We start from the raw sequence: 12849 nt of genomic DNA, 5'->3' as shown, positions 1-12849 counted from the left end.
GTTCATTTAAAAATCCCACATACAAAACTGACAGAGAGCAATGTCCAGCATTAAACTGTGCCTGAAGCATCACAGCAACAAGTGTTTCATTCTGGGATACAGAAGATGAATCCTTATAGGTTCAAATAAACTAGTCCTATATATTTCAGTCATCTGGACACAAAAAGCAAGTGACAATTTGGACAATTGCAGTGGCAGAATTAGGTTATCCTTGGAAGTATTTAACTCTGGAAGGATTGTGCATTGTGGATTGGTGAGTTCAGATTCAATCAAAACATGATGGAATAAATAATTATTTTGTTGAAAATAAAATAAGAAGGATCTTTTTCCTTAATTCCCCAGCACCTATTTTTTATTTATTACAGCTTTATCCAGCTTTTATTACTTTATAAGTAACTCAAGGCAACAAACATACCTAATCTTCCTTCCTCCTATTTAACCTACAACAGCAACCTTGTGAGCTTAGTAGGACTAAGAAATAGTGAGTAAGATCTGAGGGGCACAAATCCTATCCACTTGTTGGATGGAGGAAGCAGCTTTATTTGATTCTAGGGGTTAGCTCCACTAACACAGCAATTTTATGTCGTGCTGTTCAATGATTGTTTTAACTGAACTTGTAATCTGCCTAAACCTATATAGCAGATAGGCAGGATAAATAAATTCGTCAAAAGCAGTGTTGCACTACATTAAACTGTGCATTTTCTGCGAGTTCAAACGAACAGAAATAAAGGTGCAATTGTTACTGAAGATCCAACTACACGGAAAACAGTACCGAAGGAGAGTTGGGATTCAGGTGCAGGAAAGGAGATCGAGGGAAGAGCCGGGACTGTGGAGGGAGAAGAGATGATATTGTCTTAGCAATTAATGTTGATAGGGGACGAGGGTACATTTTGGGTGTCTCTTCCACCCAACGCGTGGCCGACTTCGCTCCCGACTGGGCGTGGGGCGCGAGAGGGACCGGGGGCGCGCGCACGGCGGTCTTGACTTCCTCCTCAATCCGCGGCTCCTTCTTCTCCGGGGTGCCCGTCTCCAGTCTTCCCGGGCGTCGAGGGGAGGCGTCTCCGGTGAAAGCAGCTCAACTGGCTCATTCCTCCTTTCTTTCTTTCTTCCTTCCTTCCCGCCCTTCGTCCATTGTGCAGCCGGCAACTCCAGCACTCCCACCTGCTGGCAGCGGCGAGGCGAAGCAAGCGACGCCCCCCCCCTCCGTTTCATTCACCCCTCTGCGCGCGTATGTCCCCAGCTGAACCGGGGAGAGCCTCCTCCTCCTCCTCCTCCTCCCGCCACAGTGCGGAGTCGCCTCCTTGCCCTTCCTTCTTCTTCCCCAGCAGCACCTTCCTTCAACCGAGGCAGCCTTGCAATCAGCAGCGCCATCCCCGCCTCGCTGCTTCTCCTGCCCAGAAGAGCCGCCGCCGCCGCCGCCGCTACAATTCCCCGGGAGTGCAAGCGGGGGAATAGGGGCCGGTGGTTGGACTGCCGCCGCTGCCGCCTTGGACTGTAATGTGCTCCCCGCTGCTGTTGTTAGTGCCGCAGCCGCAGCAGAAGCAGCAGCCGCAGCCCTGAAGGAGCCATGCCGGGCTGGAAGAAGAACATCCCCGTCTGCCTCCAAGCCGAGCAGGAGAGAGGTGAGTGAGCGCGCGCAGGGGGCGCAGAGCGGGGGCTTCGAGGGCGCCGCGGCAGGGAAGGGCTGAGGTGATCAGGACCCCCTTCCTTTGGCGTCCCTCCCTCAGGTGCTCTCCGCCTTGTGCCGCGCTCTCCTTCCCCTCCAAGAGGCAGGGAAGCGAGGCGGGGAGGCAGGCTGCCAGCAAACGGGGGAGTGTCTCGGCAAAGGCTCCTGTGGGCTGCTAAAGCAGGAGGGGGCGCCACTTTCTCTTCCGCGAGTTAACTTTTCTTTGCCTAGGCGCCTTGTCTCGCCTTGCTTCGTCCCTTGTTTCCTACGGGGCGGGGAGAAGTGGGTGCTCCTTGAGACAAATGCTCTATCGGGCCTGGCCTCCCTCTCTCGATATCATTCATCTCCTTGAGCGGTCTACGGACTCGGCAAAGTTCAAGCCTCTGCTGGGGGATGGTTGGGGGGCTCTAATAGCTTCCATACAATACTGAAGACAGACAGAGAGAAGCTGCGTTTGGTTAGGGAATTGCAACGAGGCTTCCAAATTGTCCTGATTTTGGGGGTGGGGGGGTGACGAGGGAGGAGAGTTTTAAGTACCTCCGTTCTGGTTTGTGATTTTCCTTTCAAACGGATCAGCCTTTGGTTCAGGGCATCTGCTCTGATACGCTCCAACAGGGTGCTGGACAAATTATGGATTCTGAGATTCTTGGCCCTTGGCACACTCCTTGGGGTTTTGCTTCCTATAGGAGTAGATTTTGTAGCAAGGAAACAATGATTTTGTGCTTTTCTGAAAGTATTCAGATTTCTAGATTTTCCACTATTTCAAGGAATCCCTCTTTTTTTCAGATATTCAGGATCCTAAATGTTTGATTTTTAAAGTTGCACCAGAGAACCTTGGAGAAACCATGCTCCTGTTTTTGAGCTGGAATCTTTCTTGGCCCATCAGGCAATAAAAACTTGTCCTGAAACAAGAGATTACTCTGTATCCATAGCCTTAAAGTAGCCAACAGAAAATCCAGATAACAGAAAATTTACAGATTTCAGTTAATAGGCTCTACTTAACTTTTTAAGTGTTATGGAGTTAATGTGTTTTATTAAGCAGGTTAGGGAAGAATGTTCATTAACTGCTATTATTGAGCTATGTGATTCATCCATGTTAAAAACTATCTGAAAAGAAAGACCATGTATTGGTGTCAGAAAGAGTAAAAATAAGTCTTGATTAAATTTGCAAAACTATCATTTATCTCCGAAGACTGTATATTGTATTGCTTATTCAGAAATCATGCAAAATACCTACAAAAAATTACATATAGAGCTCAATCTTCAGGAAAAATTGGAATTGCTAAAACTTTTTGAAAAAAATGTTTCATAATTTATCCCTACTGTAACAATAATAGCTGCAGTGTGATTTACTGAATGGTGGGGAAGGTTGTAAGCAAATTTATTGAAAGACAAATTGATTGCAGCAAATATTGTTTGTAAATATGTGGTTGCTTTGGTTATTTACTGCATTGTATAATTGTAACATATTGGCCTTGATGTTTTCTGGTAATTTTTCAAAATCAACAAACTTTTGAATGTATTGTTCATTCAAACAGCTTTTCAGAAGCCACTTGGTTTACTTTATACAAACTGTGTGCTTGTAATATTTATGTGTGTGAGTGCTGCATAATTTAGGCTGTGGTATAATATATCCGCAGGCTTAAATATACTACTGATCAAAATGTGCAGTTTATTTAACATGGGGGATCTTTGGTTTGTAAGACAACCATTTGTCTGAAATGGTATAGGGTTTCCTTGCTGAGCAGAGGGTTGGACACTAAAAAACCTCCAAGGTCCTTTCCAACTCTGTTATTCTAAGATGTGACTATAATGAGATTATTTAAGTTTCATTTATAGGGTAATCAATGAAATCCTATTTGTTTCTACCCAAACTAAATGTATTGAATTTTAATCCATATTGGCAGCCTAAAATAAATTTAATGCAAAAACAATATGTATTTGAATGAAGTTAAATCATTTGGAAAAAATGGATGATCGTAATGTCACAAAATGATACAGCTAATTTTTCATGGAGAAAAATATTCCAAAAGATTTCTATAAAGTAAAGGCAATAAATAAATTTTGTGCATAAAAATCAGGATCGATAATACTGTATTTTATTTTTGTCTGTATTCTTTTCTTATTATGGTAATGAAGTTCAACAATTGGTTTGGCTATATTTTTATATGTTTTTTTGAACTAATAGGTATAATCTTTTTAAACAGTTTAGAACCTTGTTTGCTTAATTTTTGTTTTGTGTTTATGCAATTATAGCACATTTTACCAATTTTTGTTATTTTTTTCTCCTTGGTATAAATGAATAGTTTGAGATTTGAGATAGTTCCATTTATAATGCTCCATCTTCACTAATCAGTATAGTGCTGTTTTAGATTATTTGTTCCTCTTTCTACCAAAATATAATATTCCCTATATAAGGAATAGATAAAATGATCAAAATACATAAATTGGTGTGAATTGGGATCTGATGATGAGAGAAGATATTTAAAAATCCCTCAGAAAAATAACTTGAGTTTACATGAAATGAAGATCCAATTTCATTGTGGTGTTTGTTGATTTAGAAAGCAGTTATAAATACAGTTAAATTCTGATTCAGAGCCAGTTTGCTTATAACTCCCTCTGCTGTTAGTACATAATATTTTTATTCTGAAGATCAGTTTTAGAAATCAAGCCAACTTGTTTTATTCAAAGAATAAGTATTCCTTATTTCAAATATATGTAGATGTATTGTGGGCAATAGATATACAATAAACTGAAATAATGAAAAAAATGTGTTTAACTGGTGCTTGGAAAAAGGTGTCTGAAAGAGAGAATGAATTCCATCCATATCATTTTCAATAGAACAAATTCAGTCAGCTGGATGAAAGTACTGTATTGAGTTGCATTTCATTGTTAACACATAAGAAAGAGCCCTAAATAATTCAACAGCCAGCTTGAAGTTCACACTACTAAAGTTCTTTTTCTCATAATAATTTGTAGTTGCCTATCACTAACTCTGCCTTGAAAAAAATGCTTATGCATTTACATAACATTTGCCAATTCATACTGAAAATTAAAAAATTAAAAATAATACCAAATATATAATAATAAAATGAAGATATATATATTTACATTTTAGTCCGAGTTTAACTTATTGTAGAACATTTTTTCCTGAACAAAAATAGGGAGGAAAATACTATTCTGGCTCTAAAGTTCCAAACTGAATCTTTTAATTGAATTAAGTATATATTTGTGTGTGTATATTCCTATTAGATTTTAGACTAAGATATTTAAGATCACAGCCTCAATTCTAATTCAATAATGTAAAGATATTTGAAACAATTTTAATCTTTTTTTTTTAATTTGGAAAGGCAAATAAATATTTTTTAGAAAAATGCTGTGCATAAAATATTTGAATTATAGTGACTACTGTATGTCTGTAATTTAGCTACTGGGATAAAACCTGCCTGCTTCACAAATGACATATTTATTTATTAAACAGATTTATATAGCTGCCCGACTCACACACAGTGCTATAGGCAGCATATAATATTAAAACTCTACAGTTTAAACAACACAGCATTAACAACACAATCGGACAAGCTTCTTGAGCAGCTCTGAATGGGTCCCCAAGCCCACTGACAAACTGTCTTCAAGGCCTTGTGGAAAACCAACAAGGTGGCAGCCATTCTTATATCTGGGGGAATAATGTTCCAAAGGCAGGGAGCCACCACAGAGAAGGTCCTTTATTTAGGTCCCACCGGATATACAGTACTTCCTGTTGGGAACTACAACATGCCCTGCCTTCCTGCTCTGATGGGTTGGATAGATTGGGGAGAGGCAGTAATTGGGGAGTCGTGGTCTTTCAAATAACCAAGCCATATAAGGTTTTAAAGATGATAACCAGCACTTTGAATTGCACCTGGAAGCAAATAGGCAAGCAGTGCAGCTCCCCCAAATGAGGTGACACATGTACACATTTGTCCAAAATTCTGAGGGCTACTGTATTTGGAACCAATTGAAGCTTCTGGATGCTTTTTAATGCATCCCCATGAATAGCATGTTACAATAGACCAAATGGTGACCAAGATGTTAATGTATGTGAGAAGGGCCCTTTGGTCCAGAAATGGGTGTAACTGGCATACAATATGCAGTTGTGCAAAGACTGTCCTGGCTACAACTGTCACTTGCTACTAAAGCAGGAGTCACAAGTCCAAGATAACTCAAATTATGTACCAGGTCTGTCTGGGGCAGTGCAACTCCATCCATGACCAAGGATGGTGTAATTCTCCCAAGTCCAAAGGAGCCCTGGATTTAAAACCACTCCTTCTTGCCAAAATTCAGTTTTAACCTGTTGCTCCCAATCCAGACCTCAACAGCCTCCAGGCACCAGGAGGTTAAACTTAACTTACCACAGACCGAGATGCTCAATGAATAACATAAGCTGCTGATAATATCTCATCCCTGCTCTCATTCAGCAGTTTCATGTAAGTGTTAAATAGGAGCAGAAAGAGCACCAATCCCACAGGACCCCACAAAGCAAGGGCTGAGGGTGAGACCCCTCGCTCCTGATCAACACTGACTAGAAGTGGCATCAGTGAAAGGATGTAAACTAGGACAACACTGTGCCCCCCCCCAATCCCAGTCCCCAATACTATTGACCATGGTATTGAAAGCTGTTGAGAGGTCAAATAGATCCAGTACCAAAATCACACTCCCACCAAAGATAATCAAAAATCACAACTAAAAGTATTACTTTTACATTTAAAAAGTAAAAACTATCAGTATATCATAATGTATCTTTAAAATTCAGGACATGCGTTTTCCCATATTTTTTTACTTATGCTCTTAAACTAAATACATAACTGTATTTATGCCTAAAGCACATGTGAGATGACATTTAAAAGAAGAAAGGAAAAAAGAATTGGGTTTGGGGAGGGGTTGACATTCCAATATTCCTTCCAATCAGATTGAATGAAATTGTTTTGGATATTTCTGTGTTAGATTTACAGATAATCAAAGCTGATAGGAGTCAAATGCATAATGAATCCTGTTTGTGGTTTAGAAATAAGGTATCTTGAGAAATGCAGAACTTGGAATTAAAATATAAGCTATTTATACATGATAACGTGTATGTGTGTGTTAGATTACTTCTATATGTCTAGTATTTTAAATACACAATTTGTTTATTTGTTGCATTTCTTATTTTTTTTTATAGCTTATGGGTTGGTCCCCTTGTTTTTGTCGCTATAACAATAACTCTGAGAGGATAGACTGGATTGAGAGAAAGAGGAAAAGAAAGAATTGTGGACCTAACTCAAAATCACCCAATGAGCTCTGAGATCAAGTAGGACTAGTATCTGGGTCTCCCCAGTCCATATCCAAACCAAGCGCCTGAACCAATACCCTATTTATATAGTTACCGTTCTATTAAACAACTGTTGCTGCTACTATTACTGCTTCATCATGAACATTCTGATCAGATATGTCAAGGTCCATGACTCCCTGAGTCATACCCAATTTATATAGGTATATTTAGATTTGAATGGGCTACTGAAATCCAATATGGCTGTTGTAATCATAATCATTCCAGTTTCCAGACAGAATTATTCTACCTTCCTCCAAAATGGAAATAAAAAACCTTATAGAAGCAACATTTATATTCCTGTTTCTTCTTTTACAGCTGTCTGGATGACAGCACATGAGACAAGAAGAATAATCCCTTAGGAGAGAAAGGAGAATAAAAGAAAAATATGAGAGAAAAGGAGGAAAGTAGAACTAGTGAAAGACTGAGATCATAAAGTTAGTTGATTTTTTTTTTATTAAAGAGTTTTACAAAAAGAAAAAAAATTTTTTTACAAGTATTTCCCCCTCCCCCCTCCCTCCTTACCCCCCCCCCCGAATTTCCCAGAACAAAATACAGGGTATAACAATTAACAATCATATGCTAAGCTAAGCTAATTAACTAAGGATTCCTATTCCCCCCTTCACATTTTAACTCTCCTTTTACCTAACTAAATATAAATACTCTTAATTTTTCTATTCATTCATAAGCTATTTGATATTTTTTAGTCCAATATTTGTTTTGAATATAATCAATCCATCTTCTCCATTCTGATATATATCATTCTTGTGAATGATCTTTCAAATATGCTGAAATGTTCACCATTTCTGCCAGGTTCACTACTTTTAATGTCCATTCTTCAATAGTAGGCAAATCTTCCTACTTCCAATATTGCGCCACCAAAAGTCTAGCTGCAGTTATTAAATTTAAAATCAATTTAGTCTCTATTACCGTACAATCTGTAATTATACCCAGCAAAAACAATTGTGGAGTAAACTTTATCTTCTTTTAAGAATATTTTGGATAATCCACCATATTTTAATCCAAAATGCTTTAACTTTTTTACAAGTCCACCATATATGATAGTAAGTGGCATCATCACAATCACATCTCCAACACTTAGATTGCAAATTCGGATACATACAAGCCAACTTTTTAGGATCTAAATGCCATCTATAAAACATTTTATAAAAAATTTCTCTTAAATTTTGTGCTTGCGTAAATTTTACATTTCTAACCCATATTTTTTCCCAAGTTTCCATCATTATTGGTTCCTGAATATTTTGTGCCCATTTTATCATGCAATCCTTAACTAATTCCATTTCTGAATCTATTTCTATCAATACATTATATAATCTTTTTATATGCATTTGACCTTGGTCTCTAATTTGTTTTACCAAATTTTCCTCGCTCTGCATGATACCAATTCTCTGATCTTCTTTCCATCTAGCTTGCAACTGACCATACTGAAACCAAGTTTGAATTATTCTTTCTTCTTTTAATGCATTTAAAGATTTTAACTGCAATACACCCTCTTCCATTTTAAGAAGCTCTTTATAAGTAATCACCTCTTGCTTTTGTTCTACACTTATATTCTCTATCGCATGTCTGGGTATTGCCCATATAGGTATTTTATAATTTAACTTATATTGATATTTTTTCCAAACTCGTAACAAAGCATTCCTTAATATATGGCTTTTAAAGGTCTTATCCACCTTTTTATCATATAATAAGTAAGCATGCCAGCCATATAACAAATCATATCCTTCAATGTTCAATATTCTTTCTTCTGTTGAGTTAATCCAATTGCTAATTATTGTTAGGACAGCTGCTTCATAGTATAATCTTAGATTAGGCATTTTAAGACCTCTTCTTTCATGTATATCTTGCATTATTTTTAACTTTATTCTCGGTCTTTTTCCTGCCCAAACAAAATTATTAATACCCTTCTGCCATTCCCTCAAATTTTCATCTTTCTTGAGTATTGGTATCATTTGAAACAAAAATAGAAACCTAGGTAAAACATTCATTTTTATTGCTGCTATTCTTCCCAACAGAGATACTTGTAGTTTTCCCCAATTCTCCATCTCTTTCTGTACTTTTTGCCATAACAATTCATAATTATTTTTATATAATTTTACATTTGAGGCTGTGATATATACCTCTAGATATTTAACCTTTTTTACTATTTCAAATCCTGTTAATCTTTCTAGTTCTTCTTTTTGCTTTACTGTCATGTTTTTAGTTATTATCTTTGTTTTTTGTTTATTTATTTTAAATCCAGACATTTGTCCATATTGGCTAATTATATCCATTAAACCTGTAGCTGATTGTACTGTTTGAGTTAAAGTAACAACCAAGTCATCTGCAAATGCTCTTAATCTATAATCATGATGTCTAATTTTAATTCCCTTTATTTTATTTGACCCTCGTATTTTATTCAATAAAGGTTCCAAAGTTAAAATAAACAATAATGATGATAGAGGGCATCCCTGTCTTGTTCCTTTTTCAATTTTAAACGTTTCTGTTAAACCACCATTAATTATTATTTGTGCTGTTTGTCTCTGGTATATTGCTCTAATAGATTGTGTAAAATATTCTCCAAACTGCAACTTTTCTATTATTTTCAATAAAAATTGCCAATTCAATCGATCAAATGCCTTCTCCACATCCAAAAAGATAAGCGCTGCTGGGACTTGGTTGTTCCTTTCCAAATATTCCAATAAGTTTACAATTTGTCTTACATTACATTTCATTTGTCTCCCACTTATAAATCCAGATTGGTCATTATGAAACATTTGTTGCATGATTACCATTAACCATTAGTTGATTTTGTTGAGGGATCAATATTCGCTGCAACACATCCAAAATCGTAATATTTATATGTTACACTAATTTCATTTGACTTGAAAACCTCAGTCCCAATTAGCATGGTCATTAGTTAGAATTCATGGGATTTAATAGCCCAACGATATTTGCAGGTTTATTTATTTAATTTATATTGCTGCCTATTCACCCATGGCAACTCAAGGCGGCTTATAGAATATAAAACCACATTTAAAACAATAAAAGTAATAAAAAGAATCAAATAAATTAATAGTATAATATAATAAGGTTGTTATATTAAATATACAAAAGGTTGTTAGGTATTGCATGATTACATCCTAGATCAGTTCTACCAATATTCAGAAAATTGTGGTGCTTTATGAGAATAATAGTATCATCCACTGTCCTATGTAATTTCTATATATGGCCTTTTCCAATAGATTATGGAGAAGGCCCCTAATGTTGAAACATATTGCATTTGAAGCCATTTATCTACTACATCTCCAATTTTATTAGAAATCAAAAGAGATGGGGAATTTATACGGACCCTTACTGAAAGCACATGCAAGTTTGTTGCATCATCTAACCTCTTCCTTTGAATAAGCTCTGGCAATGATATGGCTGAAGAAGGTTGCAGCCCAGGAATGCTAGCTCTTCTCTGCACAGCAGTGCACCAAAAGATTAGATCTGTACCACATAGAAACTTTCAAACTATCTCTGTTGATATTAAAGGAGACTGTATTTCCTTAATTGAAAAATGGGGTGGGATTGATTTTTTTAGAATGTTTTTATGGTTCTGAAGAGTAACAGGATAGCTAATCCATTCCTAATAAGGAATGGACCTGCTGCCCATAATATTCTCTCATATTGTAAATTTAGGATTATATTACTTTAGGGCTAGGCAATCTGCTGTTTTTCGCAATCCCTGCTGACGATCTTACAAGCCTTATAACATGAAACATGAGTGTGTCAGATTAGCAGCAGTGTTGTTGCACAGGTTATTGTTCAATCTGTGGCTGTTACCAATGAAAGTAGTCCATCACCTAGCCGTGGAATAAGAGATTGGCCCTCTGAATCCAATCCTATGCACTGCATCTTAGAATCTAGCTCTTTTCAAGCAGTAGATTCATACGCATAACTGAAAATGTAAGCAAGATTAAGCAACCTCTCTTCTTTCCAAATTGTGCTTGAAATGTCACAGAAGAGCCATCAGATGGAACACTATTGTATGTTAGAGGGAGCCTAGATAAATAAAAGAAAGCTTCCACACAAGCTGGTGAGAGCTGGCGATCCAAACAAGGGAAGGGGTATATTTGACAATGGGAAGAAAAAGGGAAAAAGATACTACTCTCAAGTTGTTAAGATTTGTTTACCCAAATTTACAGCGTTTAGTTTTGTTTAAATATTTGTGGTTTTGTTTGTTCTGAAATTTTCTTTTAAGATTTAAGCATATAAGCAATGGAGTGGTTGCATTTCAGATAATATATAGTTTTTAAACTTCAGGTTGGGAAAGTCTTTTCAATCTGATGGCTACATTCCAGCGGTTGGGAATCAGTTCACCAGTTTGTGGGCTGCATGGCTCTTATTTTCTTTCTCATGTTCACTCTCTTTTCCCTATTAATCCTTTTGTTCTTTGTCTCCTTTCTTCTGATTTTTCCCTTTTCCCTCCTCCAACTAGTAATTAGGCTTTAAAACCTTTCATTCGAACAGTGGAGATTAAAAAACTGTGTTGCATATGAAGACAGTTATTTTAACCCAAAATTGGCACAGAAGCAAGGTGGATGAGGTTTAGAAAAGGTAGCTGTAGGCCACATCCGATCTATAGACTGGAAATTCCCCACTTCCACTTTAACACTTGGCAATATTAAAATGAAGACATGTTAGTCATTTTTTCCAGAAAAATTCAGTTGGGAAACTTTCCTTCAAAGAGAGTATCCCAACCATTCTCCATTTGAACATTTTTTATACTTTGATTTCTTTGCCCATGCTATAGTAAGTTTATTTATTGCTATTAGTTTTTGTAAAGTGTTTTAGAGGAAAGCAAGGTGATTGGCTAAACATTTAGAATGATTGCTACAGTAACAGGTTTGCTGGAAGGTAATTTATGATTTTTATGCCACATCATGTTAAACTATTAGTGGGTATGTATTGAAATTAATGTCACTTATTTGTTAAAACTATTTAAGTGCTTAAATAAAAAATAGCATGCATAATATTGCAGTATTAGAGATTCAGATTTTTAAGAAATACATGGTAAGAGTTAGCAATGCACTAAACCTCTACCTAGACTATCTAGATATTTACATTCCTAAGCTCTTCAGTAGGTATTATTTATTTCAGTATTTCCAGTGATTTGCATATATATGACCTACCATTCTGAGCTTCAATCTTTTCTGCATTTTTCTTTTACATTTTCAAACAATAAAGTAGTATTCTCCATTCGCTTTGTTTTCTGGTTTTAATTTATAGCTTGAGTTTCTCTGGAGATAAAAGGATAGAAATACTTGTTCTAGGACTTTTTGCACTGAATTTGCTCTATATGTCATAATAGTGCACATTAAGTTCTATAATTTACAGATATATGAATATTTAGTTTCTTCACTGAAATATATAGTTTCTTCACTGTAAATTCCAAGATGATTTATAACATAATCAAAACCAACAATGTTAAGTAACAAGCCAGCTACAATTCTGATATAAAAAAAGTTAAACAAACCAACGTTTGGAAGATTTTAAAGCAGTTTTCAGCCACTTATATACTATACATGCAAATGGTACCACTGTCTCCAAAGTATTGCCAGCAAGATTCAAAAGTAATGTCAAGAAAGCAATGAGAAAAAGTTTTCTTTAGAAAATTTCAGTTTTGCTCAAAAAAGAAATGGGAGGAAAAATACAAATGAGTGCATAATGGCTATGCATTACACATGGAAACAAGAACTACCTGGGTTTCTTGAATCATCTTTATTGCTAATAGAGTAATATAACAGAAACAGAAAGTCTGCCAAAGTAATTTTCTCAGATCAACTTATATTTA

General features: G+C 36.4%; 1 protein-coding gene across 1 annotated transcript in view; it reads left to right on the top strand.

Moving 5' to 3' along the window:
* The first annotated feature begins 1567 nt into the window (after positions 1 to 1567).
* Positions 1568 to 12849, top strand: part of GRIP1 (glutamate receptor interacting protein 1) — a 416635-nt gene continuing 405353 nt past the window's right edge. Inside the window, exon 1 of the mRNA XM_070947983.1 lies at positions 1568 to 1622. Coding sequence (XP_070804084.1) covers positions 1568 to 1622 — 55 coding nt within the window. The remainder of the gene's footprint in view (positions 1623 to 12849) is intronic.

This window comes from Pituophis catenifer, unplaced genomic scaffold (assembly GCF_029215685.1).
Source record: "Pituophis catenifer annectens isolate HBS135680 unplaced genomic scaffold, rPitCat1.0.hap2 SCAF_7, whole genome shotgun sequence".
Classification (NCBI taxonomy): Eukaryota; Metazoa; Chordata; class Lepidosauria; order Squamata; family Colubridae; genus Pituophis; species Pituophis catenifer.
The sequence above is the reverse complement of the archived record's forward strand: the minus strand, read 5'-3'. Positions and strand labels throughout refer to the sequence as shown.